The 27,949-nt window shown below is 39.3% G+C and overlaps 1 protein-coding gene across 1 annotated transcript; it reads right to left on the reverse strand.

The window, feature by feature from the left end:
* musk (muscle, skeletal, receptor tyrosine kinase) lies at nt 1-27,928 on the reverse strand. The gene is made up of 17 exons (XM_072372446.1): nt 27,704-27,928; nt 22,191-22,317; nt 21,292-21,443; nt 21,020-21,147; nt 20,629-20,770; nt 20,402-20,526; nt 17,334-17,493; nt 16,798-16,804; nt 15,126-15,389; nt 14,750-14,943; nt 13,707-13,730; nt 13,482-13,570; nt 7,007-7,181; nt 6,625-6,811; nt 6,354-6,545; nt 4,002-4,150; nt 1-856 (listed from the first exon to the last, which is right to left on the reverse strand). Exons 1-17 carry the CDS (start codon nt 27,771-27,773, stop codon nt 156-158), a joined length of 2,886 nt encoding a protein of 961 aa, XP_072228547.1. The 5' UTR covers nt 27,774-27,928; the 3' UTR covers nt 1-155.
* Between the last annotated feature and the right edge of the window lie 21 nt (nt 27,929-27,949).

Genomic DNA, 27,949 nt, shown 5'->3' on the forward strand with positions numbered 1-27,949 from the left:
GGATGTCCTGGAGGAGGAAAACAACTTGATGAGATAATCTGTGTACAGTAGGCAGGCTTGTGCTCAGTGTCTCTTTAGTGTCACAGTGTTTCCAGGCACCAAATTAGCACGTAACTCGATGCTTTGCTGCTCAGGGACAAGCATTTCTGGGAAAGTTAGGAGTTAGCCTCAGTGTCTGCATTCAAGCTGAGGTTGTTTTGATGCATACGTTCCAGTATCCGGTGTATACTACTGAAGCTTGGTCTATCTGATGGGTGGGTGCTCCAGCAAAGCCTCATCAGATTATACAGCTCCAGAGGACAATTCTCAGGACAGGAAAGGATGTGACCATCCCTCACATAGTAAATGACCTCCTCATGACCCATACCGTAATATGGTTGGATTGCGTGAGAGAAAATCTCCCACAACACCACACCATATGCCCAAACATCAGATTCTGTTGTGTAGCGGTTGTAGAAGATGGACTCAGGAGGCATCCAGCGAATGGGGATGGCGTCATTCTCATTGGCTTTGTAATAATCGGCTGAGTAGATATTTCTGGATAGGCCAAAATCTGCAATCTTCACCACCATTTCCTCTCCAACCAGACAATTACGGGTTGCCAGGTCACGGTGGACGAACTTGCGCTCTGACAGGTAGGCCATTCCTCCGGCTATTTGCTTGGAAATTGATAACTGCTCATCACAGGAAAGAGGTCCTGCCTCCAGATCAGAGGAGAAACTCCGACCTGACAGGCTCGCCCGACTGAGGGTGCGCACCGACTGGGTCGGAGATCGGCGGCGCAGGAACTCATTGAGATCTCCATGGGCCATGTACTCAAACATCAGACACATTGGCTTACCCACAGCACACACACCTGAGGAGAAGACATAGACAACTATTTTATGAGCTGTGATACAGATTATGTAAGATGGAAATATTCTCACCAACATAAACATATTGTTGACACAAAAACACACTGAACTGTGTGCATGGCTAAATCAACCCTGTTTCTTTGAGCTTGCATGTGCCGCTGTTGGGAAATGAGGGCGAATGAAGCAAGTTTCTAAACTTTGGCGAGGAAAGACATCATTTGGATCTCAGCTGTAATGAAGAGGTCTCACAAATTTGCAGTTTGTGTTCTTGATGTGGAAAGTTTTGGTATATGTGAATGTTTTTTGCAATGTGAATTAGAGCAGACACTGTTTAGACTGGGCAGAGCCCTAACTAGCCTGCATATGCTACAGATGTTCCATTAATGTAATCTGATATTCATAAGGGTGACACACCAGTGTCATTTCTTTAAGTCTTTGCTAAACAACCAAACTTGTCCAAAAGAAAATAAATACCCCACAAGAACTTGAATTTTAGTTCTAGTTTCTCTTCTTTTTAATTTAGTGCATGACAAGCACCCTTTATGTGGTCAGTGCATTTACATGTACTGAATATTGGCAAGAGACATAATTTTGATTGATTGTGCTTCAAAGCGTCTGTTTTTGTGTGAAGAAATCTGGAGCTCAATGACCTGCCGTCAGAAAAGTCATTTGAAATGCTTGCAGACTTTGTTGTAACCCATGATATTTAGTTCCATTTCTTGTGGTGATGCCAAAACCTTTGAGAATAAAAATACATCAGTTTGAACTTTGCAAGAATCAAGAGAGGAATCGGTTTTCAGTTAATAGCTGGACTACACAGGGGACTCCCCAGAAGAGATGCGAGTGCAGGAGGAGGGCGCTGTGAAGAGGGAACTTCAGGAGGGGATTTCTATGAGGCTGAAAATGACATCATATTCTTAGTGACAAAACATTTACTTTGGCAATAGGTCATCGTCAGATGACTGAAACCCTCAAAAAGTTTTTCAAGCAAATATGATATGATGATTCTTCGTGTCATCAGAAACATATCCAGGACCAAAGACCATGTTTGTGGGAAAAAGGCGATTAAATAATTTAGATAAATACAAACACATAATGATGTGAATGTGAATGTTAATGCTGCGGTAAACACACACCTCGGTAGAAAAAGACAGAAGCAAATTAGCTGCTGCCTGAGTTTTTTTCCTAGGTCATTGGTGGTCAAGTTCCATTTCAAAGCTTAGCTGACTGTAATGTTGTGAGTCAAACAAGCATCACTCGTCACTTAAAATTGAACAGTATTAACAAACTGTCAACTTTTTTTTTCAGATGAAGTCATTTTTTTCACTGCAATCTAACTGTAATATCCAGATGAGACAGAGAACTGCAACATGCTTTTGTGGAACTTTTGGCAAGTTGAAAATGTGTGGAGTTCATGCTCAGTTAGTTGATGTCCTGTGGGCCAGCTCACCAGAAAACTGACTGAGACTGCTGCCTGGTGTATGCGCACACGTGTGTGTATGTGTGCATACTCATTTTTATTGCTTCATTGGGAATTTGACTTCTTTTGTTATATATCACAACCTTTCCAAGATCAGTGGTTCCCTAGGGAGACCAAATCCTAGTTCTGATGAGGCAGAGCGTAATTTCTGTGGTGCTTTGTGAAAGGTTACGGTTAGAGTTTGTTTTACAAAAGTAGTGGAAGAAAGAACAATGTCTTAATAAAGACAGGTGTCCAAACTTATGAGTTTGAGTTTGTGTGTGTGTGTTTTTGTTACAGCATGGTGTAATTCAACAGTAGCAACCTTGGCTGAGGTCAGTAGCTGGATTAAAATCACATAATATATGGAAGACATGCAGCACACACGTGTCCAAGTCCTGATATGTGGACAAATGGTATCTCTAATTTTGACTTGTACATGATATGAATGCCGCATATATTTTTACACCTGATTTGCAGTGTATTTTTAGTCTTGAGGATAATTGGAGGTTAAGGAAATAATCTAATCAACACTAGCCCCATGTGCACCAGAGATTGCGCTGTTCAGTGTGTCACACTCCAAATGACTCATCTGAAATGAATGTCACTCAGAGTTGAGCTAAAAGAAAATATCAGATACTGTAGTCAGTACTGAAATGTGAGTGAGGGAATGTTGGCTTTAAAAATATTTCACAACCACCAGAGCTGTATAACCTTCGTTCAGCACAGCCAATGACCGATGGCTCTGTTTACCCACTGCCTGCGCCAAAAAGAGCGTGCTGTATCTCTCTTTATATTTCTTCCTGAAAGTGTATTTGGATGGGAGCTGTTTGTATTAGATAAGATAGGCTTATATTAGAGTAGATAAACTTTACAAGCCAACAAAAGCTTGTTAGCTGTCAAACTTGTTTACGGGCAAACAGTCCTGTTTGGAGTGATTTGATTTTAACACAGTGAAGATCTGAGGACAATTACTTAGTAATTCGGGAGAATTACTACATTTGAGTTGAAACTGGCAGAATGAATTTGAACAAAAGAGTTTACTCATTCTCTGGTAGCTCCAGTTTTTAAAGAAAGGTGTCTGATGTTTTTTTTTTTAAGGAATTGAGAGATGTACTTGCCAAAATCAAAGTGCAAATCTAGATGCATTGCTTTTGAAGAATAATCCTTTTGGATTCTCAATTTGAAGCATTAACTCCAAAAGGATATATTTTCTGTTTCTGTGAGCTAATTTTGCTCGATTGTTCTGGCAGTTGTGGACTACGACTATGGCGTGAAAGAATGATCTTGTGTTTTGGCTGTGATGAAAGACTCTACTGAAAAGACTGGATTTGTTTAAAAGGAAGAAGAAGTCTGTGTGTAGGTCTTTTTTTTTGCCAGAAAGTAATCAAATAAAGTTACAGTCAGTGTTTTTGGTTAATCTAAGTCTTTTCTTTGCCACGTATCATGTCCACTGAATTCATAAAATGTGCTTTTTTGTCAAATTTTGCCTTTTCCATGTCTCTTGGTTTCTTTCCTTTCCTTCTTTTCTCTGGTTCAGTATCTGTTTTTGCACTTTCTTTCTCCCTCCAGCAAACACACAGATCCAGCTGTTATCCAATGTAAATTCCAGCTGTGATTGCAGTTTCTTTGGAAATCTTGAGCCAGCACACTTTTTTTCTCTCTTTCTTACACACAAACACACTAACCTAAGAGCCGAACAATGTTTGGATGGTCAAATTCGGCCATGAGTGCTGCTTCCCTCTGGAAGTCGTTCTGCATGTCAACTGATGCTTCTTCCTTCAGCATCTTCACGGCCACCATTGTGAAGGACTCCATTGGCAGCAGGCCTGGCGCCCTGCAAACATCATACATCACACTTCAGTGCATGAAGGTTTTTCATGGAAACACAAAAAATGCATTTTTATTACTGTATTGTCCTTAAGGAAAGCACGAAACAGATTTCTGTTGCGTTCTGTAATTCTACAAATCAGAAGTCAACGTGCAAGTGTACTGTCAGTAATTTGGATAAAATCAACATGAAACACACATGGATGCAAAACTATCCACACATCCTGTGTTGGCTCACATTGGGGCAAACTAAAGTCCCTCAGTGTAGATTTATAGATTTCACACACAAAACACACATGCAAGCTGTATACATACATATGGAAACACTCACCCTCTCAGTGACACACTGCGAAACTAAAGATTAAAGGCCATCTGTCAAGGAAGAACTTATTTACTCCTTGGGCCTATTTAAGTGTGTGTGTGCGTAAATGTGTGTGTTTACGCACATGTCTAAATGCACACTCTGCCTCTAATTTTATATGAATATTTATGTGTGCTGCTGAGTGCATGCACATACAGGAAACAACCTGTATTTGGACACGGGAAAAAGCAGTGTGTATATGCTGTGTATATGCTGTGTATATGCTGTGTATGTGAGTTAGAATGTGTGTTGGCATTCTTGTGCTATCTTTGCAAGGCCCATTTAGAACTGCAGAGTTTGAGAGTAACAATGCTGCAAATAAAGACATTCTGGTCAGTCTATGCTTCCTGAAAGAGGTTTTGATGGTTAAAGTAAAGGTTAGGCTGCGTTAAATAATAACAATTTCAAACACCAATTCCAGAGGTTAGAAAATATTCTAAAAAGTCTGTTTGGACATGATATAAACATTCAAGTTTTTGTGGGTGTGTGTTACACAATCTAAAGGCATCTTGAGGAACACATTAAATCTAGATCCTGATATGTAGACATACACAAACAAGTACGTAAGAGTGTGTGTGTATATTATATTCCCAGGGGTGTCCATATACTGCACTATTCCATTCCAGGTTTTACTAAAGGATTACCAGTTAGCCTTAAGGACCTCTGTCAGACTTGATTAGCTACATGCTGCAGGTGCTACTGTTAAAATGCCACAAACTATTACAGTCCTGTGCTGTGTCCCAGCTGTCATATCATCTGTCTCTGTACGCCCATTTGTCTGCTTTACCCTACATACTGGCACTGGCTAGGTGTAGAGTCCATGAGACATCATTGGCAGAAGGAGAGCATTCTCAACTGCACACTGTTGTACTTCTAAAAATGCCCTGTTAACAAGCAGCTGCATCTGTGCTGACTTATGTTGAATAACATAACCGGAAAGTTTATGGCTACTCCAATTTAATTTTTTTATGTATAAATCATATGATGCCAGATAAGCCACATCAAGTACAGAGTAATATTAAATAGGTAAGAGGGAGGTTTCAAACAAGATTAGAAAAACACTGAGATTTGTATTGTAGCATTTTCCACTACCCTAAATTCCTGTGCTAGGATTTTAACTGGCTATATGAATGTACTGACCTCCTGTGACTGTGAAGCGTGGTAACTACACAGTAGTAAAATCAATCTTTTTGTTCCCTGTCAAAAGTGGCTTGATTTCAAGTGATATCTTTTTTTCTCTTTTCCATGAAAACGTGCCAAAATTGTAATATTCGGAAAATGACATGACAATAAGTACATCACCGCCATTGTTTTGCAAGTACTAACCATATTTCAAGCTTTAAATATAGTTGGATAAACCTCAAGCTTTGAAGACAAACCTGTTGTCAACAGATTTATGACAATTTAGAAATAAACCTAGCAACTAATGACTCAGGTTGGGTACTGAGTCTGATGAAAGAGATTAGTATGAGACATTAGCCCTACAGTGAACAGGTTTACAGTGCACTGAATGTCGCGCCTGTGACAGCTCTCTTTGTGACTCTGTGAATGACGCAGCAGTTCTCAGAATGACCAAGATATCCTCCCCTTTGTCTCAGTCTTGTCTGACCCCTTCTTCTCTTCCTCTGCCTGACAGAGGCCCACATCATAATGTCAGAACTTGTCTGAGTAATACAAAATCTCAAGCAAGTAAACCTTTTCCTGCAGTCTCTGATAGCTCTTTAACCTCTTGTTGCCTTGCCTTATCCTGTACCTCTTATTATTATCAAATTGGATAATATAAATAATAAAAAGCATATCCATTCCCCCTTTCCGACCCTCGTTCTTTATATTCATCTATCCTTCTAACCTGGCTTGGAAAACACGTCCAAACGCTCCCTCCCCAATATCGCGAACATATTGGATGTTGTTTCGAGGGTATTCAAGGGCCAGCAGTTTTGAATTCAGTAGCAGAGGAACTCGCTGGTACATAGGGTTGGGATGGAGTCGATCCAGCAGGAGCTCTGATGGAAGCGCACTCAGTGTCGGGGTCTCCATCTCCCTTTTAAAAGACAGAGAGGGTTAGGGGTAAAAAAGATGAATGGCATCGAGGGTATCACAACTTTCTCTCATCTTTTTACCTCTTTCGGTTCCTCCACTGCTTCCTCCGCCTACGGCAGCTGAGGATAATGATGGCGAGGAAGACTGCAGTTGCAAGCGAGGTCAACACGATAACAATGACGGACATGGAATAAGCGGGAGACGATACGGTGCTTGTGGGAGGAAGACGAGGAATCTTATGAGGCCCCGTCAACTCTGGCTTCATCACTATCAGAAACAGTGGCAGGGATGTCACCAGATTATTGCTACTGAATGACAAATCCAGTTTCTTACTAAGTCAAAGCATGTCTGAATGTCCTAACTGTGTCTGCTAGTCTACTCCATGACTCTGTCTTTCATGTAAGACAGAAGTAAGAATTAAGATAATGTGGATAAAGCACGAGAGAAAACACAAGGCAGCACCTGGCGCTGTGCCTGTTTCCCCACACTGGGGCACAGCACAATACTCCCAGCGTATGTTGGGACTGGATGTGTAACACCAGGGCTTGTCACTGATTCCTCCTGGGTTCCTACAGTGGTTGTCAGAGTTCTTCAACTCGGGAATGACGTCCACCGACAGGCGGTGCTGGTGGGGAACCTACAGGACAAAAAATAATGATAAGGAGGAGGAAGTTTGCAATCACCTTATCTCAAAAATTAGGCACACAGATGACCTTCAGAAAATAAATCAGTAGGTTCTTAGTTGGATCAAGATCATGGTTACAACTTTAAAAACCAGGGGCCATAAAATATTCTGCTGTGGGGTACATTAGGGGTGTCATTATTATGCCTGCAATTTAGCCGGCCAAATCAAATATTGAGCATCTGGTGTCTTCTTGTGTCATGAGCTATAATCTTAAAGAAGAGTAATGGTCAAATCTATCCCGGGGGACAGGACGATATGAGCTGAGAAGGCTGGATTCAATATGTGTAACTAAAGCTTGATGTGTCAAGCAAATTGCTCAAAGGGTTGAGTGCCAGGAATGTTAAAAACAACAAGTCTTCATACTAAAATGAGAAGTTAGGGGATTTGTCACAGACGTTCATATGAATTCAGTGACTCTTGGCAGGAAATGGGTTACAAGTCTCTACATCTACTTTGTCCTTTTAACCATCCATCAACACCCTAATCCTTCAATTGTTTTTGTAGCAATGTTTTTGCATGTCAATCGGCCTTTTGCAAGACACATGATGTAGTAAACTATTTTACAAGTGCATCGACCAGCATGCATTACCCCATAAAAGGTCAAAATTCAACCTGAACCAACCCTGACTCAAAGTGTACTGAATGGGAAATGTGTAATGAAATGTGTCATTTTCTGAAGTAGGAGTGGTGGCCATTTATTTATTCTTACATTTTATTAACATTTTGAATGCATCAGTTGTCTGGACGACTCATTCAACATACCATAAGAATGACTGAATGTTATTAGCAATAATTTATTAGTATTTTCCACATCTGTGCAATAAACTGACTCAGACTTTGATTGTACTGCATCTTTACGACCCAATGTGAACGTGTCATACTGTCTATATAACATGTCCTTCAACACCATACATGATGTGGTGAATATAATGGGATTTTGCAGAGGATAGCAAATGCTGTGTCAAAGTTTAACATGTTGTGCTTATTTCCAAAATACACAAACAGCTCTGTGACGAACTGGTGACATGCCTGTGGTGCACCCCACCTGTGGCTCAGTGTCAATTGAGATGAAATCCATCTCCCCACAACCCTGAGCAGGATAAAGCGGCTGCTCTCTGATGAGCAGAAAGTAAAGGCTGACTTTAAAATGTGGCCTCAATGAGTGATTTTGAGTTGCGGTTTGTATGAATACGACCTGTCTAGGGTGTATCCCACCTCTCGCCCGATGACTGCTGGGATAGGCTCCAGCCCTCCCGCGACCCGACCGACAGATTAAGCGGATATAGAAAATGGATGTATGAATTTAACTGGCAAAACAGTTAGCAGCTGCTGCTGGTCGCTGAGTTGGGTACAATGTACTCATTGCTTAATTTCTGCACCCATCTTCCCAACTTCAGTACAAAAACAAAGCATTGTGGATAAGGAGTGAAATATGTTAGACAGCCAGTACGTGGTACGTGCACAGTTTGGTCGAGCATTGGTTACAGTTTGATCTGGCCATTTAACTGGACCACTTCCATTTTCTCAATGTATATGCATGTACATGGGAATCAAGTTATTGACGTATATCAAATGCCACACCATTTTGGACTGAAAACACTATTCTGCTGCTTCCAACTTTCTCTGTGAGAGCTCATCCCACATTTAAATTTATCAGAAATCACTGTACAGTTGATTTTAAGTTCATATGCGTGAAAAGGCAGATGAGCTAATACCTTTGGCAATATAGTGTAACTCTGGAGCACTGACAGAGTGCCTGATTTAATTTTAGTCTAGCTGAGTGTATTGATAGTTGACTGATTAAACCCCCAACTGCATTATCTGGGTGTGTTTTTCTGAGATCCTCAGTTTTGCTTGATTTTTTTAATGAAACTAGCACGCTGAAATGCATTTTTAAAGTCTGGTTTTGGTCAGACTAGCAACATCATTATTTTTAAGTTTAAGTTACTGCCCAAGATTGTAAAACACAATTTTAGTCCAAATTAGTCAAAAAAGATAAGATATTACAGCCACAAACAGCTATATTTAAACTTCATTCTGTTCTTGTCCTGGACTGATATTATTTGATTCAGTGGAGTCAGTGGTTCTTAAAATCACAGAAAACTTTTCTGTTTCTGTTTTCTATACTTGATTCTTTTTCCAGTTGTGTTGTGCTTACTCTAGTCTTGCACACTTGGTCTTCTTCTTTACTACAATGAGGTCATGGGTGAAAACTAACTGAAAACAGACATTTGAGGAGGACTCACAGATGAGATTTCAGTCTGATTTTAACATTTGACCTCCTACCGTGTCTTTAATAGATTTACAGGTCGACACACGGGAAATTTGATAAGTGATCCAAAGTTAAAAATCAATACAGCCAAATATTGTGGTCATTTTTCATATCTTTTTCTTGGCCTTGCCCAATTACTTGCTTACACACAGCCTGTTTGAGCTCAAAATGGTCCAATCACAGCATTGCCCTCTGGGAGAGCCATGCTATTACTATACTGAGAATAAGGAAAATAAAGCTTGGGTTCTAGACAGGGATTTTAGCCTAATCATCAGAATAATTCACTTGTGTTTAATAGCCTGTCTTCGGACTAATGTTCAGCCAGGATATACCACCAAGTCCAAATTCTGCAGCACATGCTACAGTCTAACTTCCTGTTGTCACTTCATCTTTCCACCTACTTAATCTTACTGCCTCTGTGTAAACAACACACCACTACTACAGTGACTGGCATTTTGCTGGTCCCTGTTCCATTTTAGTGCCGCTCCATTTGTCAAGCCCTCACAGCAAATAAAATTGTTGCCTCTCAAAATTTAGCTTTGAAAGAATGGGTCCACTGTTTCACTACTTTATTGGCTGCAACTTAATGGATTTATTACAACCCCAATTACAAAAAGGCTGAGATGCTGTGTAAAATATAAATGAAAACAAAATGCAAAGATTTGTTTTCAAATCGCATAAAGCAACACCCTAATTACATTAGACAAAACAGTTGATCCTGCCCCAACTTTTCTGTGACATGTAGCAGCCATTAACCTAAAGATGAGCTATCATTTTTTATAAGTCTTTTATCTTTTATTGGTTTATGAGGTTTACAAATGATTTAGTTCTGTTCTTATTTGTGTTCACACGAGTTCTAACATTTTTGGAAATACTGTAAAAAAAGCAGTGTTTTTCAAGCTCACTTCTCTTTACAGGAGGCGTCTGTAAACAATCTTTACTGTGTATTTGAAGGCTAAATGCATGATATTATGCTTATAGGACTTGAAGGATTAAAAGCTACATGTAAATAAGTTTTTTATGAGAACAGTTAATTCAGTTAATTATTAAAATGCAGTTTTAAAGCTTTATTTCAGGCTTTTACACCTTTATAGAATATCTTGAAATATCAGTATAGTGGGAGGGATGTGGGGTAAATGAAACGGGGTCAGACTTAACACGAGCTTGCAGTGGCAATGACTTGTATATGGAAAGCATATCCTACAGGTGAGAAATAGAGACACCCCACTGACTGTTTATGTTTTCAAACGATGTGTTTTATTGCGAACATTACATTTGATAAGGCTTTTCAACAAGAGAAGTAACTGACATAATTAGTGCAATCTCATGTAGCACATTCGACTGCTGGAGAGTACATTAGCCTAAATCTAACTTGAGAGTAAGTCTTAGTTGGTTTTAGCCTAAGTCTAATATAATTTAAGATCAGTTCTGACATGGCAGAGAAACGCTTTGTTGCAAATGTGTTAGCTATCAAAGGGGAATTTGTAAGATGTTGTTTGTTTCCTTAGAAATTAATGACAGGCCACAAGCCTTGTATGTCGTAAAAGGTTGTAGCAGCTGTAGACTGTAGAAAAAAAGTGGACAAAGCCATCCGCTGAGGCATATCTTCCCACTGATGGCCGCGAGGCCCTGGCTGTAGAACGTCTGGCTCTACAAGACTTCTATTTATTTGACAGATATTCATCCTCGAACATCCATTTTTTTCAACTGATCAGCTTTCAGGCATCACATGCCAGCTCCACCCTCTTTTCCAATTATGGTCACTTCTAGCTCCATCAAAAACAAGATGGCAAAGATTGAAAACCAATCTTTCAAAATATAGTTAACAAACAAATAGTTGACATCACAGCCGGTCTGTCCAAGATATATCTACAGACTCTGATTAATAGTAGTGAAATGAGTCTGACTTTATGAAACATTTCGGCTATTTTATCAGTTTTTGCTTAGTAAAGGTCCTGTTTTTATTCTTGTTGTACCTTTTTATAAGTTACCAGTTTAAAATTAACACAAAAAAAGATGATCTCACAAGTTACTGCATTTGTATTGAGGCTTTCCTGAAGCTAGCACCAGCGATTACACTTCTTTGGGTTAAAAGGAAGTGTAATCACCATTTATGGCAGCAGTGTGCATGTGTTGTGTAAGCTTGTGGCAGAGCTAAGATGCTAAATCTTACTGCTTTGAAAAGAGGACAACACCAAAAAATGCAAGCCAGTGCTTGTTGGAAACAGTTTAAGGTGATGTCAGTGTCCTCTGATGACAAAAGGCTGCTGACAACAAGATAAACAATCACAGCTGGTTTGCAAACAAACTGATCGTTGCAGAGTGCAGCATCCCTTTAGTCGATCTAATCTACCAAAGTGATGAGGAAGCATTTTTAGCCACAAAAAGTAAATCACTCATCCATGTCACTTATAATTGAGCACTGCACTTCCTTGAGTACCCAGGAATACACTCCCCATATTTAAGGAGGATGGAATGAACGGTTGTGGAGGAACATGAAAAAAACTGACACACAGAGGACACACAGACATGATGGGCGACCCAGCAGAGAGATATACACGCCTGAAAGTAAACAGTTCTCAAACTCTCATGTCTTTTAGGCAAGATTATTGAAATGATAATGTGTTTGCGCTTGTCAGATACTCCAATTTACCATTCCTATTTTATAGCAATAAGTGATCTCATGTGCATGTGGATTTGAGTGTGAGTCTGTGTGTGTGCGGAAGAAAAAAAACAACTCATGTGGGAACTTAAGTTTAGTAGCAAGCCAAAAACAGAGAGTAGAAAAAATGAACACTTGCATTGCATTAGATAGCAATCGTTGCTGCAGTTGAGCGAACGTATACCTATGGATATGTGGAAACATAATACACTAGAGTGTGTGTGTGCCTGAACTGAAGTCTGTGGTCCATATGCGTGTGAAAGCTAATTGCTTCCAGAGGCAGGATGTGACATGACGAGCCCCTCCCTCTCTGCTGACCTGGCACACACGCTTACACACACATAAACACAAAAAAATTTGCAGAGGGTAGCAGTAACAGTTCACCCAAACAGACCCTCTCACTGAGCAAAGCCATAAAAACATAAAATGGCTTTTGGGCTATGGGGAGTGTGTGCGCCACAGTGTTTAACACATATATGTGTGTCTGTGTCCAATGTGTGATGTGTTTGCACTTTTTTGTGTGTTTGTTTCAGCTTTTGAGTAAATGTTGATAGGGTATTTGATATTAAACATTCACACACAATATCAGTTTTACTTGTACCTGTTTAAATGCTCAGGGATGTCAGGTAGGCGTATCTTGAAAGTTCAGCAGAAATTTTTAAAAACCCCTCCAATGAAATTAATATTTCAACATTATTTATATGCAAAGAAATGCTGTTTAAAAAAAAAAAATCTTACAAGACATTAACAAAATAAACGGTTAATATGAAAAATAGGAGATATGAATAAATATAAAACTGTTTCATTGTGTGTTTCTAAGTATCTGAAGTGACTGCCAACTCAAAGCCTTCAACACACCTTTGAGCCTAATTTGCTGTGTGTGCTAATGTGAGTATAATTTGAATCCGAATTTTCATTTGTATTGTAGGTGAAATGAGGCTGTCCTACTCATCTAAAAGATAAAAAGCCAACCCAGCTGAAAATCACCTGCTTTGGAATAGTGCTATTTAATCAAGTTTGAGAAGAGTGCTCTGGTACTTTAGTGTTGTGCTGTTTTGACCAAAGTATCTCAAGGGAATTTCATTAAGACCTCTGCAAATTTCTTCAGTATGTGAAAGAAATGGCCAGTTTTTATTTTCAAAGAACCAAACATATTAAATGAGGGAAAGGTGTCAAAAATTAGCTATTTGAAGACTTTTTTTTTAGGAGGAAAAAAGAAATAACCTTCTCTCACAGCCATACCTCACTCAGTCAACCTGTGTTTTTCTGTTGCTTTGGGTATACACACACACACGCACGCACACACGGGCTCCAATACCTGTTGATTCCATGGCTGACATGGTACCCCTGATCTCGTCACATTCACACTACCTTGGTAGAAACGACCTCTGTCATTGTAACATGTTGCTGTAGAAACCAAGAGAAAGGATATTTTGTAGCATTACACTATTATTAGTGACAAGAAATGTTTCAAAGATAAATATCTGCATGACATTTGGACATAAATATGTTGATGATGAACTTTGACACCTTTTCTACTTACTTGTGATCTGATCCATCTTCATGTCTGAAATAAAGAAAATGGGAAATTAATTGAATAAATATACATCAAGAGGAAGCAGACGTTTTAATTTACAAAATACAGCACTGAAGGTTAATTCAGATCCCTTAAGATTATATTATGAAGCAAACGCATAGACTAGTGCGCTTAGCATGACACACTCACACACAGCTGTGTATTTAGGCACATTTCAGTTAAACCCTTCTCATGACCTCATTGGTGTCAGTGGCTTCAGGTGGAGTCGGCCAGGCTTTATTTGGTACACAGCACACTCAAGTAACTAAAGCAAGCCAGCTCCTGGTTTTCTTCAACACACTACCACCACTAAGACACAATCATTACATTGACAAACATTTCAGCAGTAGGCAACTCATGCCTATGAACAGAAGGGTCTTACAGAGGTTCATTTAGAGCCACTGCATGAGCCATAAAAAACTACACAGCACATTTTTCCATTACGTGGTCCTGTACAGTACAGGCTGACTCAGGACCGTTCTTCAAAGCTTTTTTTTATCATTATAGGCAGTATTCCCTCACTGTGTGTCAAATCAGTTATTTATCTCACTGTGTGTGGTGATGCAGAAGAAGAAGACTGATTTAGCAGATTTTATGATTCAAAGCAACTTACAAGTGAGAAATAATGAGTTTGCGACAGACTTTTAGCTCAGAAGCTTTGAATATCTTTTGAGAAAGATCATTACCACTGAGAGAAGAAATCCATGCTTGTTGTTAATAAATGGACACAATGCAATCGAGGCACACAAATAAGAAATCCGCGGTTTATGTTGTAAATCGTCTGCAAACCACTTCGTGGTACAAAGAAGTGTGTCAGTGTGTGTGCTGCTGGTGGGTTCTTTAAACCCACATAGGATGGTGCTCTCTGACCAATCAGCGCTCTGCAGTGTTTCCAAATACTAATGGCATCAGTTAAGTCGTACTATTTATGATGGCACAGCGAGGCGAGTTCTACCATACCCAACCGCACCTTCCAATGTAAGGAGAAAGGATCATAAGTAATATCTTACCTACAAAAGGAACATAGGTGCAAGCATCAGGGTCTATGTGAAGACTTGGTAAGGCCTGACAGTTGGGCAGCAGTGAACTGGAAGTTTGGGACCCTATAACAGAGCTGAAGAGCCGAGGCTGGACTGAAAAGCTGCCCTCTCGTACCAACCATTCCTTATGGCAGTACAGCTCCTTCACTGCCAGGCAATGTTCTCTGTTTTAAAAAAATAAGAGACAAATGATGACATTCCATTTTCATTATTTCAAATAACTGATCCTTTATTTTGATAATTAACTATGTGTATCCACTCTATTTCATTTTCACTATAAGTTTGAGCTATAAATTGCCTCCACATACTGCTCAAAGGGAAAAAACACCAATGTGAGACATGCTACCTGCAGACCGGTTTAGGTGCAGGTCCCAACCCTGATGGATTGCAGTCGGGGAAGGAGGAGTGGCACAGGAGTGAGCGTATGGCAGGGCTACATAGGCCACTAAGTCCTTCTAGCTCTGCCCACCAGCTTTGCACCAGGTACTCCTGCATGTCCTCAGGGTCCGAGAGTGAGGAGTTGAAGAAGACCAGAGAATCGTCTTGCAGAACATTGCGGCAAACCTCTCCACGATATGCACTGCAGTAGCCTGCAACGCCTCTATAAAGTCTATCGAAAGAAGACATAGATGCATTAACATTGCACACACAACAAACAACAGATTTGATTAGTTGACCCATGTGCAGGGAGGGACTTTCTTATATCATAATTTTCCTGGGCTTCTCTCTAAGAAAATCTTTATGATAGGAGAGGAGACAGAAAATCATGGATAAAAATGGGATGTGAAAAATTTCTTCTTTCTTTGGTGTTGGCACAAGTCGATTTAAATCAAGGTATTTTCACATTAGAGATAAAAATCATTTTAAAAAATGACTTGAGGGAACACACATCTGACCATCAGCCACACCCATTTGTAATTTGAGCCTTTTTTGTGCTGCTATCCGTATATTTTCACCAATTCATCTTACATAAAAAAAGTTTAAAACTAAGGCAGACTCTCCTCAAAGTTACCCATTTCACTGCTTTGGCTGACAGTCAGCGAACAAGTAAGATGTGTTCACAAAAAAAAATCTGATATGAAATCGTCCCACACCTGTAATATCTCCTTTAACGCGATCCAGATGTTGATCATGAAAGAGGTCGTGGATGGTTTACGTGGAATTACATCCTGTCTCTTGGACTTCCTTGCTGCCTAAGGTCAGTTTCAGTCGTATTCTTTGCATAAACTTGCATGCCTGTGTACCAGACTTCTGTATTCCTGTTCTGCTCCCTGTTTGTGTGCTTGTTTTTCCTGTCTGATGCCTGTTCCTCCTCAAGCATGGATACGCTCCATATTTTCCCCTTTTTGTCTCACTGTGATCTTTTTGACTGCTTCTATCTGATAGCCTTCATTCCAGACCAGCTTTCCCGCTGCCTCTCTGTATTGCAACACTTACAAACTCCAGATGTCACCTCTTCGGGAGGTTGCCGCTCAAGCAAAGCTCAAGTCGAGCCATCAAACTAAAAGGTGACCTGTAAATCTGTCATTTTTTCCCTTTCTTTCTTTTCCAATCCCTGGGTTTTTGTGGTCCAGACCTGGTCGTAAGTTGGCAAATCATAGTAAAACATGGCTATTAAACCTGTTTATGACCTGCAATCTACTGTTCGCATGTACTTCAGTTTTCATCAGGCAGCTGAAGGCCAACACCCCTCCCCCCTCCCTTTCTTCTGTATGTCTGCTGTCCATATCTGGCAGTACAGGTAAGTCTGCAGTTACATAGTCCAGATGTGGTAACCGCAAACTGCGTATTGTGTTCAGCAGACTCAAAGGGAACAAAAGTATTCTGAGTATTGTGCCCAAGTAAAAAATTAGTAGCAGGTGATGTATTGTGAAACTGTTTTGACATAATGGAAATCAAGGAGCGTAAAACACCATTTTTGAAAATTTTGCATAAAAGGTGCAACATGTTATGTAGAATTCTACATGAAATAACGCATTGACTGCATCAAAAGATAAGGAACAGGGAATTTTTCTTACCTCCACTCTATGGGGAAGTGGCAATATCCAGAGAACACCGGTTGAATGAACACAGGTAAAAGAAGAGGCAAGAAAAGGGGAGACAGACAGACAAGAGAGGACCGATAGATTAAAACAAATTTTCCCAAGTAATGAAAAACAACCATGGTGCTTCTCTCTGCAATGCCTGGTAGCTGTGACTGAGGGTACAACCAGGTGGAACCACAATGTGTGTGCGGTTGAGTGAAAAGAAATAAGTGTGTCCGCGTGAGTGCATCTGAGTGTTGTTTTTTTCTTGTTGTTTCTTTGAGGTGACTGTGATGGGGGTGTGTTTAAGTATCAGCCAAATGTTCAGGCAACAAACAGCTGAAGCCACACAAAGGGCGACCAATAAAACTGGCAGCTAGCACAACACAAAGCAGTAGCGGGATACTAACAACAATACACCCAGATGAAAGCAGCGTGCAACAACTATAATGTTTTCTCCAGCAAGGCAGTCTTGAAAATACTGGATATTTTTGTATGAAATTAAATTAAAAAAAATTTCAGTACATTACCTGCAACAGTGACTCTTGTGGTTGCTTTGACAGTGTTGGCACCAGCACTGTGTCTGTTGGAGGCCAGACATGTATACAGAGCTGGCTTATTTACCGTAACTTTGATAATGGACAAAATAATCTCTCCTACTAAAGTTTCCTCAACTGAGGCACCTGAGACCTGGAACAAAAAAGGCAAACAGATAGGGACAACCATTTGAACCTTTAATAAAGATACATTAAACTTAAGGCACATTCACCCAGATAATTGGAAACAGCTCAGTGACAGCTACATTTTAGACACGTGATGAAATGAGTTTTGGCCACCTGTTGATTTTTGTTGATATCAAATCAGGATTGTATATCCTGCTTTGAATATTTAATGAATTTCTTCCACCCACTGACTCTGAATTCAAACCATGTCTAAAGATTGACTTACATATATGAATAAAATGATAGATGTGGCGGCATGCATTCTGGCTAAGCCAAAATCTTTAATGCCAAGAAGGAGCATATCTCCACATGGTTTGATGAATTAGAATTTTTCCTCAACCATAACATGATGGCAGTGCTGACATGTAACTATGTCTTTATGTGTCTATATTTAAAGCTGTGTTTGACACTGCCTGTTTTTAGCATAAGCTCACTCTAGCCGCGGAACAAGCTGCCAGAAAATCAACTCCCACAGCCATTTTAATCAGTACTCAAACACTCACTCATACACACATTGTATTTATAAGCATTATGGGCCTGTAATCACATTGTTGCTAGCACCCAAGATTATTTAAGACCCAGACATGATGTGGTGAAAGTTGACCGCAACAGCATGCATGAAAAATGTCTGCTGTCTTGTTGACGTTATTCTTTTTTTTTTTTTGGTCGTGTATTACTAACTAAATGCAAGGCAATCTCTTCAATCCTCTGTCACTATGATAAGAATTCCTTTACTGTTTATATCACTGATCCCACAGCCAGTCTTTAAGCACATTAACTGGTGTGTGTGTGTGCATGTGTAAAGTAGACAGACAGACAGACAGACAGAGACAGGAATGGATGACAGGGTCATTTCTTGTATGCTTTTACTGTATAATGGATTCTTGCTCCTCAGTGGTGTCCGGGTTTCTATATTTTCTCGTGCACATGCACACATTCTGTCTTGTGACAAGGGCTGAGCGATTTTATCAATACCACAATATATATCAATATTTTGTTTCCCGATATAGGATCGATTTTTCGGCTGCCAGTGTCGTTTTTTTTTTTTTTTTTTTAGCAAACTTTATTGAAAAGTCAGACGTTACAATTAGTGGAAACACAGAACATTAACAATACAAAACATTGTAACTTTGTAACCTTGTAACCTTACAATACAAAACAATGCCAGGGGGGTCACATTATACAAAACAGTGATAAATTAGTTCATATAAATCTTATATAAAGTGCATAGCTCAGTGGTTTTGATGTTTTTTCTGTTTATAGAATGTAATGTAATGTATTGTTTGAGTTTGAGAGTTGTAATGTATTGAACGAGAGCCTCGTTACACTTGACCTTGTCAGAGGTTCTTGTTTAAAATGAAAAAAAGGTGATTTGTGACTAGAGAATTTGGATTAGTGTATATGGTATTTAGCAAGTAAAACAAGCATGTTGATGATGTAATATTCACAACATAAACATGAGTCTGCGTACGCTGAAGACACGGTTGTGACATATTTGTTTGTCTCCGTTTGTCGACGATTCATGTCAAATCACGCTGTCCCTTTAAAATCTTTCATAAAATGATGTGTATTAAATCGTATTGAATCGAATCGTATCATGAGATTAGTGTATCGCTACAGCCCTACTTGTGACTTATTATTGTCTTGGTGCACACTGACAGTATATGGTTAAGTTTGATCCACCTCCTTATAGATATTTTCTTCTTCTTTTTGTGTCTTTTTTCTTGGAATTGGAGATGAATGCTGTTTTGTGAGTTTCAGGGTAGACACTTGAGAAATGGAGGATCTTACTTATTATTACATAATGCAAGAGCAAGCAACAACACATCAATGACCTATTCAAACAATCAAATACATGAAATACAAATACAAATACAAAAACTCTTTGACATGATGCCAAAGTTGCCTTTTTTTCCATTCTTAACAGGTAATTACTTACGACTAACCCTAGCCTGGAGATATCTATGAGACGCACCATCTCACACATTTTTCCCTGCAAACTCGTCCTGTTTTTCAAACACACGTCAGGTTACAAAAGTGAGAAGGTGCACGACTGGCTGAAACTACACTAAAGTGCACTTTTGTGAAGTACCTTTTGGTGCCGTTCACCAGGGAGAGATCGGTGACCATATGCAAAACATTAGATATCACTCTTTATCACCATATTAGAAACAGGAGAAAAGGATAGCCAGTCTCTCAATGTTGATTATATCCTTTAGTATGTCAGAGCTTGAAGATTGGTAGCTTTGAGTATTATTTGATCAAGAGGCCAACAACAATTTGTAGGTTGCAGGCATCAAATATTCTATTTGTATGTTCTTTCAGCTCTATTATTTGTAATATAGCATGGATTAGCAAAGTTACTAGATTAAATGCATACTTTTTTGGTTATGTGATTCCTTCACATAGTAGCAGGTTTGACAATGAAATTTAAACCTTTATTTCATCCCACTGTCTTGGATAATGGTTTTCCTGGCCATCTACTCTATTATTGTCACTGCTTATCCATGCAAGACTTTGCTGCTGACAATGTGTCATAATTTTAGCCACGTGCTAAAATTTCTCTTATGTTGGCAGTGTTGAACGATGTATGAGCCAAACACAAATGCTGAGGGCGAGGAAAAAATATTCCAGCTGAGATCACAGGCTTTTTTAGGAGGCCAAGTGGACCAGGTACTGTCAAGTATCACTGGAGGTTGAATGTGGCTTTGAATTTGACTATAAAAATTCAGTGTAGAATGTAAAAGAGGAACACAACAAATTCAAAGATAATATGGAAATAAAACCGTCTGCAGTTGTCCTTTCACTCACCCATTTTGGACAAAGTTTGCTGGCATATGTATACACATGCAATAACCCTGAACCAAAACACTCACAGTATTCCCATTTTCCAGCCAGGTGATGGTGGGGATTGGATTTCCTGTAGCATTACATTCCAGGGATATCTGGCTGCCATAGGCTACTCTCTTCTCCTTCGGAACCCGAAGGATTCGTGCAGGAGCTGTGCAGATATAAAAACCAGATACAAGCACAATGACAAACTCAAGAACTCATCATTTTTTCACTTTTGAATGAGGGTTAAAAGTAATATATTTAGGCATACCCTGTACTTCTATGGTCACAGGCTTTGAAAAAGCTAATCCAAAGCTGTTCCTGGCTACGCAGCGGTACTGTCCCGCATCCTCTTTCTGTATGTTGTGGATTTTCAATGCCCCATAGTCAAGAATGGTAACACGATCACTCAACTGAAAAAGATTTATTTTAAAGATAGAAGTGAGAAAAGAATGTTGGTCTTTGAACTTTTTAATACGAACATATTAAAGTGTAGCTTTACAGTCTGGAACCATTTCCAGTTCTGCTTGGACACACACTAAAGCAACTCTATACTGTTTGGCAATTATTGTCGAATATGTTGAATCAGAATAATGCTTATGTAGCTCTAAACGTCAAGCAAAGTCATTGCTGTTAGTGTTTTTTTAACAAAAAGTGCATACTTTGATGAGCTCATCATCTTTGAGCCAAGTGACATCTGGTTTGGGGTTGCCCAATGTGACACAGGGCAGCACTGCTTTCGATTCTATCAGCAGGGTTACATTCGTGGGATGCCTCTTGATCTGTGGCTCTGATTCAGAGACAGACAAGAGATAAATTATGAGGGTATAACATTGTGTTTCTATAGAAATGTGCTGCTCAAAATTTTATTCAGCTATATTTTGAAATTAAAATGGACTTATCGCTACCCCAACAGTCATGGAATAAGACATACTCATCTTTAACTGAAGTGCTCCACAGCTCTTTGCAGGCTCTCCAATGCCGTTGCTGGCAAGGCAGCAGTACTCTCCATTGTCTGACTCTCTCACATGAGGGATGATTAGCATCTGACCCTTCTCTCTGGTAAGGTACCGGGTGTCATAATACCTGGTGGGTCAAAAATAAAGGTGCAGACCAAAAAGGATAATTTTTCAAACGTTTTCAAAAGCAAACATTTTGATGATCAGAATTAGCAGCTGATGTCCTATTCTCCTTTTTTTATTAGCCATCACCTAAGAATTACTACATGTTTCAGCATATCTGCCAGTAGCAGCTAACAGAGAGTTAGTTAATCTTATGTCAAGTGAGTAAATTTCTTGATTTATATTCATCATTTGTAGCCTTGAGTTAGTGCTGGCTTGTCAATCTTTTAGCAGTTATGTTAGCCCTGTTGTGTTGTTATTAGCAGTGAATTAGGCTCGCAGTCACCAGCTACTGGGTTTCATAACCAGAGAACAATTACAGCCAAATAAGCTGCTAATGTTATCATATCGCTATAGCCTTTTGTCTGTACCATGTCTATCAGTTGGTAACATTGCAATGGTGATATGCAGCATTTAGTCATACTTCTATTTCATTACTGTTCCTTTAACATATATTCATATATATCTATCATTGTTGAGATTTGTCATTTAAGGACAATTACCATTACTGGGCCTTTTAACAGTTACAGTCATGGGTGTACCACGGCCTACATGTTGCTTGTATTCACTGATACTGAAACTTAAAGCATCTTTATATTGTGATATACTTAAGCGGCAAAGGACATGCAGCTCCACCAAAATAATGTTGTTTAAATAACAACAGCAATGTTTAAATATAAATTTAATAGAAAAATTTTAGCCTTAAACTTACATAATCGGGTGGTTATTCTTGGTCCAGGTGATATCAGCAGACGGATGTGAGTCCACCTCACAGATGAACGTTGCATTGTGATCCAGTAGTACATCCACTGTCTCCAATAAGGTGATGATACGAGGTGCTGGACAGTGAATATGCAAAGAAAATGGGTTTATTTTTAGAAAACAAGAAAAACAATTGTGAGGAAAATATTAAATGTACTTGCCGAGACATTTGATATTTGACTTTTTTATTTTCTGTGACTTAAGATAGCTGTAACATTAACAATTCTTCACGCACTGGCATTGGATATGCCAGCTGAGTCACTTTAATGTACATTTGGCCTGGGAATAACCTCACATTTTACTCGGAAGTGTAAACAGCTGCATCTTTTCACCCAAAACATTTGACATACTTTGCATTCCTATTTTAGACTGTGTCATCTATTTTGGTCAATTAGCTTCCAGCTAAAGGCAACCTTAAGGTTACGTGGGGGTGGGGTGGTGTGTTTATTGGCTAGATCACATCAGAAACATTTGGAATCTGTCAGCTTCTCAAATATTTAAGTGAAGGGAACAGACGTTTTGAGCAATAATATGAAGTTCTGCATTTGTATTAACCTTACTCTAATTTTGAGGAAATTAAGCAAGGAAAATATTTTATTTATGATTATTGATTATTTATTTACTTCTGTTCTTTTCAGTAGATTTTTTTCCTAAAGTAAAACGGATTCCTTCTGTGTTCAGTGGGTATGCAAAATATCACAGCTTGTTCTGATGTTGTTGTTACATAAATCAAAACTCAATAAATATGTGATCACTATTTATCTCAACTCTGTAAACAGTTCTATATTAGTCAGGTAGTCTAACTGTTGTAAAATAGAAGGTAAAAAAATCTGAAAGGGTTGGAAGAAGGATGCAGTGGCACAGGCATGAGGGAGCAATTGTTTATATGTGGATTCAGATCAAAGACATCAGGGTTTCTTTAAACTTGCTATGAACTAAGGAGAGGAAGAAGCAAAGTAGAGAGAACAGAGGAGAAAAAAAATGAAGAGAACAGAGGAAGGGGAGAGGGGTTGAAGAGGGAAGAGATGAATAAAAAGAAAGCTGAAGATAGGAAAGGATCAGGGTTGAAAGGACATTGCACTTTTGTCTCTTGTGTAACAAAAATTTCTCAATAACCCAGCTGGACAAGTCGGCTTTATTCCGAAGCCTCAGGTCGCTGCTGCCATTCGTCTTTTGACAGTTGACTGAACCCCCCGCAAAAAAAGAAAACAGAGAAATAGCTGCTTAAATCACACTTACTCTGACATGGTCTTGAATTTAGTCAGGGTGAAAATATTTTGCATGTGTCCACTTTAGTAAAGTTGTTTTCATTGTCTTATTTTTCAACATAATAGATGATTCCATTGCTTTACTACAACATCATGCCTATCAGTAGTGTATGGATTCCCATGTTATGTTGTGCAGATGTTCAGTCCAAAGAGGATGCATCCTAATGACTTTTGTGGTCCCCTGCATTTATCTCATTGTGGACAAGTTTTGCCACATGTTTTGCTGATGTTGTCACTGTAATGGCTTACAGAGTTCACAAAAGGGCAGAAGTGAACTTTCAAAGGAGCAATTTTATTTGAACAAGCCTCTCTATCAGCCCAGTTTTAGACTAGATTGCAGTCTGTGTTTCTTTTTTCTGTGTCTTCAGTCTGCCAGTGTTATGTCTGAGCAGATGGCTAACGTCTGAGGCCACATGACTCACTATTTAGTGCAAACGAGAGCCTTGTTACACTTGACCTTGTCAGAGGTACTTGTTTAGAACTTGTTTCTGTGTGTTGTTTGGAAACCAGAGCTTGAACAGTGCTGTTTGGGCCAAAGGAGGAGCCCACTTACCGTGGTCACATATAGCCTTTACTATATTTACATAGGCAGTCTATAGGGTGATATAGTGTGGAAGTGTAAATGTCTGCCGTTATAAAATCCTCAGATACAGCCAACAAGTGAATGTCAAATGCCGACATACAGTCACAGTATCATAGATATCACTGTGTGCTCAGCTATTAGCTCTTCCAAACTCATCTTAAACAACATTTTCCACTCTTGTTTTCCATTACTTTACAGCACAAACTACTGAACAGATACAGCCATGTGAAGAAGAAAGTATACTGACTTTTAGCTATGAGGCTCTGTGCTTCAGGGCATATTAAAAAATCATTGATCAAAGTACACATTCGGTAAATATAACCTCAAATGTTAGAAATTGTTATTTTTTACTGAATAAAAACTAAACCAAAATGTAGAAGCAGTGTGTGTACACCTATTCTACTTCCTTATGAATTAAGAGTTTAAGCAGCAGCTAGGTGCTGCCAATCAAATGCACTTGATTAACTGATTTTTTGTAAGTGTGAGCACCTCTGTAACTGCAGATGTTTTGGCAATTTGCTGGTCTGGAGCTTTCAGGTGTGTGTTAACACAATGCCAAGGAGGACAGACATTGGCAGTAATCTTAGAGAGACAATTACTGCTGCTCATCAATCTGGGAAGGATTATAGGGCCATTTCTATACAATTTAGAGTCCATCATTCAAATATGTGGAACACATTCAAGACTGTTGCCATTCTTGCCAGGGGTGGATGTCCAGTCAAGTTCACTCCAAGGTCAGACTGTGTAATGTTCAGAGAAATAAGAATGAAGCTACATTTCAGACTCTACAGGCCTCAGTTAGCATGGTAAATATCAAAGCCCCGCATAGGTTTACAAAGTTCGGAACAAACCTCAAGACCTCTGGAACAATGTCCCTTAGACAAACAAGACCGAAATTGAGATTGTTAGTAATAATTCACAGCACCACGTTTAGTGAAAACAACACACAGCCTATCAGAACAAACATCTTATACCAACTGTGAAGCTTGCTGGTGGAGAGCTGATGATTTGGGCTTGTTTTGCAGCCACAAGACCTGGTCACTTTGCAGTCAGTGAGTCTTCTGTATACTAAAATATTCTAAAGTCAAACATTAGGTCCAGCATCTAAAGCTTGGCCCAAATTGGGCCTAACAGAGAGCAGAGCGCATCCTGACATAAATGCTGCTGTGGAACCTTAAGAGAGCTGTATATAAATGAATGCCTGCAGACCTCAATAAACTGAAGCAACGTTGTAAAGAAAAGCCAAAATTCCTCCACAACAACATGAGAATAATGACCTCATACAGAAAGTGCATGCTTTTCACACACTGCTTCTGCTGTTTTGCTTAGTCTGTGTTGAATTTACCTCATTTTTAGACCTGGTTAGGACCAGATATTTTTTATGAAGTCTTAATAAGTAAAACCTTCGAATTAAAAGAGGGTGTAATTCTTTTTTCACATGACTGTAACTAATCCATGTTTTCTCTTATTCGTGCATCTTCTGTGTTTAATCTCTTCCAGCATTCATTAAGCCTCTCTAAACCTTTCCAAACTGAATTTCTTTCCATAAAAGCTGCTTTTTATTTTAGAGCCTGTAATTTATAACCTTTGGTTCCTCTGGCGTTTGCTTTGATTTGCAGTTCATCCTCAAGGTTTTTTCCATACTAAAAGTCAAACTGTAAACAGTATTCTGTGTCCTCGCACACTGCAATGCTATTGTGCAGACCAGATACAGGTTTTTTGAGTTTCATTGTGGTCAAATGAGAAGAAACACAAAAATAGCAATGTTCTCATGGCATGTCTGGGGATCAGATGTCTGCATGTGAGTCGATGGTTTTTCATACTTTTGAACTTCATGCACACTCCTCATTCTGCCCTTAAACAGAAGCAGCAAGTGGTCTTGATTCATTCTGTTTGTATAATTTACTTAATGACCAGCTCGGTCATTATGGTTAAGGTATTAAATGGATTAAGTCATCCACAGGACTATTGCTATTCAAAGAGGCTCTCTGTTTGTTTTTTTTTTAAGTTTATTCACTCATTTAAAAGTAAGACAAAAACATTTAATCAATGCACTTAACTGCAACTGAACACATTAAAGAGTGAACCTTTTTGTGTCATCTATTTCAACTTTGCGCAGCTGGCCTGTTATGTCAAATAACAACAAAGAGCTGGCAGTAACGATACAATAACACACCTCTAGTGTGCTTGTCAGCAGGGATGTGAGGAGTGTGAGGTGTGTAAATAATAAAGCATGTAAGCCCTGACTGTGTGTATCTTTCTAACCCAAAGCATGTGTTTTGACCCTCTAACCCGAACTGTTTGTGAGAGAAAAGTAGAAATGTGTTGAAAACGCGTCAGGCGCATCTTGATCTTGCAGTCTCGTGTAAGAGAGTCAGCGTTCAACAGCCATCCTTGTCCATATAAGCAAACAAATGAACACTATGGTAAGTGTTCAAGGCATCGCAGGGGAAAGACCTCAACATGTTGCAACACCTGGCAGTTTAACATCATCATGTACCAAGAACATGTTAAACCTATACATTGTCAGGTGACCTGCATCTCCTTATAAACAAGACAAATGAAAGTAAAGAGTTTTGAACCCATATAATCAAACTGCAGTCTTTTCCACGTCGCTGTTACACATTCTGCCATGAGTCTGGGTTACTAAAGAATGGCTTATGAGACCTGGTAATCCTGATAACAAAAGGCCAAACCTTCACCATGCTTGGCTGCTTTATTTAACCTTTTTATTACAAATGTTAAATAGAAATGTAGCAAGTTAAAGGAATAGTTCATCCATTTTCAATGTGTTAACCTTGGCATGTTTTGTTAGAAAAATAACAGTGCATGTGTGTCTTCTTCATTAAATTCAAAACAATGCTACTAGTTGAGTTGTGAGAAGAAGCGAAATTGGCACCAACATTCAGTTCATCCTTTAAATTTCTGTCATGATTTGCGAAAGGTTGGCTGGCACACCAGCTATCATCACCACCGTACCACCATAAGCATCTGTGCTATCTAAACATGTACGTCTGGTTATGTATGTGGTTTTCTCTGCGGGCTCGTATACTGGTTATGTCTGTAAAATTGTTACTGCATTTGATACAGTTCTCATCACATGTCCCGGTTCACAGCTAGAGGCTCCAACACACATTTGCTAGCAGCCCGCTTGCCATGGAGTTGTTGTGATCAGATTTAAATGTGGCACACTGGAAAGCAAACTTCAACACCAGCTCTCTTCCACCTCTGCTCTCCGCTACCTCCATCACACTTTGTGGAGAGGATATATCAAAGTGTAGGAAGGATATAGATTTAGTCAGATTTACACTAAGTTGGCCTATAAACACCTTCTCCTTTTCCCTGCAGAGGAAAACAGGTGATCACACTGCTGTGCAAGGGTGGGGGAAGTTGAGCTGCCTTCTCTGTATGAAAGATGAAATCTAATATACAAGCATAAGGGATGTATTTTTTCTTAATCTGTACATTTTGTACTCTTGATCTTTGGCCTGAATCACACATGAGTTTTGTAGTAGAGCATTGTACCTATATTTTGGATAAGTTATATTTTCATCATGACACAGTTTGAAAACAACACTCTTAAAAGATCCTTCACATGAGAGCCTCACTTACCTCTCTGCATGCTGTAACTTGATGTGACCAAAATCAGCAGAAAGACTAGCGTGTGTTCCACAATCTTCATCCTTACTCTAGAATGACGAGTCTGAGCTCGAGTTTTGAACAGGTTGAAAACTTGTCTGGTGGTTAGATTCCCATAGCAGGTAAAGATATGTTGTAGATGGTTCACTTCGTGCGTCTGTGTGTGTCGCAGCCAGGGACAGCCATGAGCTCTGTGCGCTCAACACGAACCGGCCACTG

This window comes from Leuresthes tenuis, unplaced genomic scaffold, assembly GCF_036924035.1.
Source record: "Leuresthes tenuis unplaced genomic scaffold, fLeuTen1.0.hap1 SCAF_19, whole genome shotgun sequence".
NCBI lineage: Eukaryota > Metazoa > Chordata > Actinopteri > Atheriniformes > Atherinopsidae > Leuresthes > Leuresthes tenuis.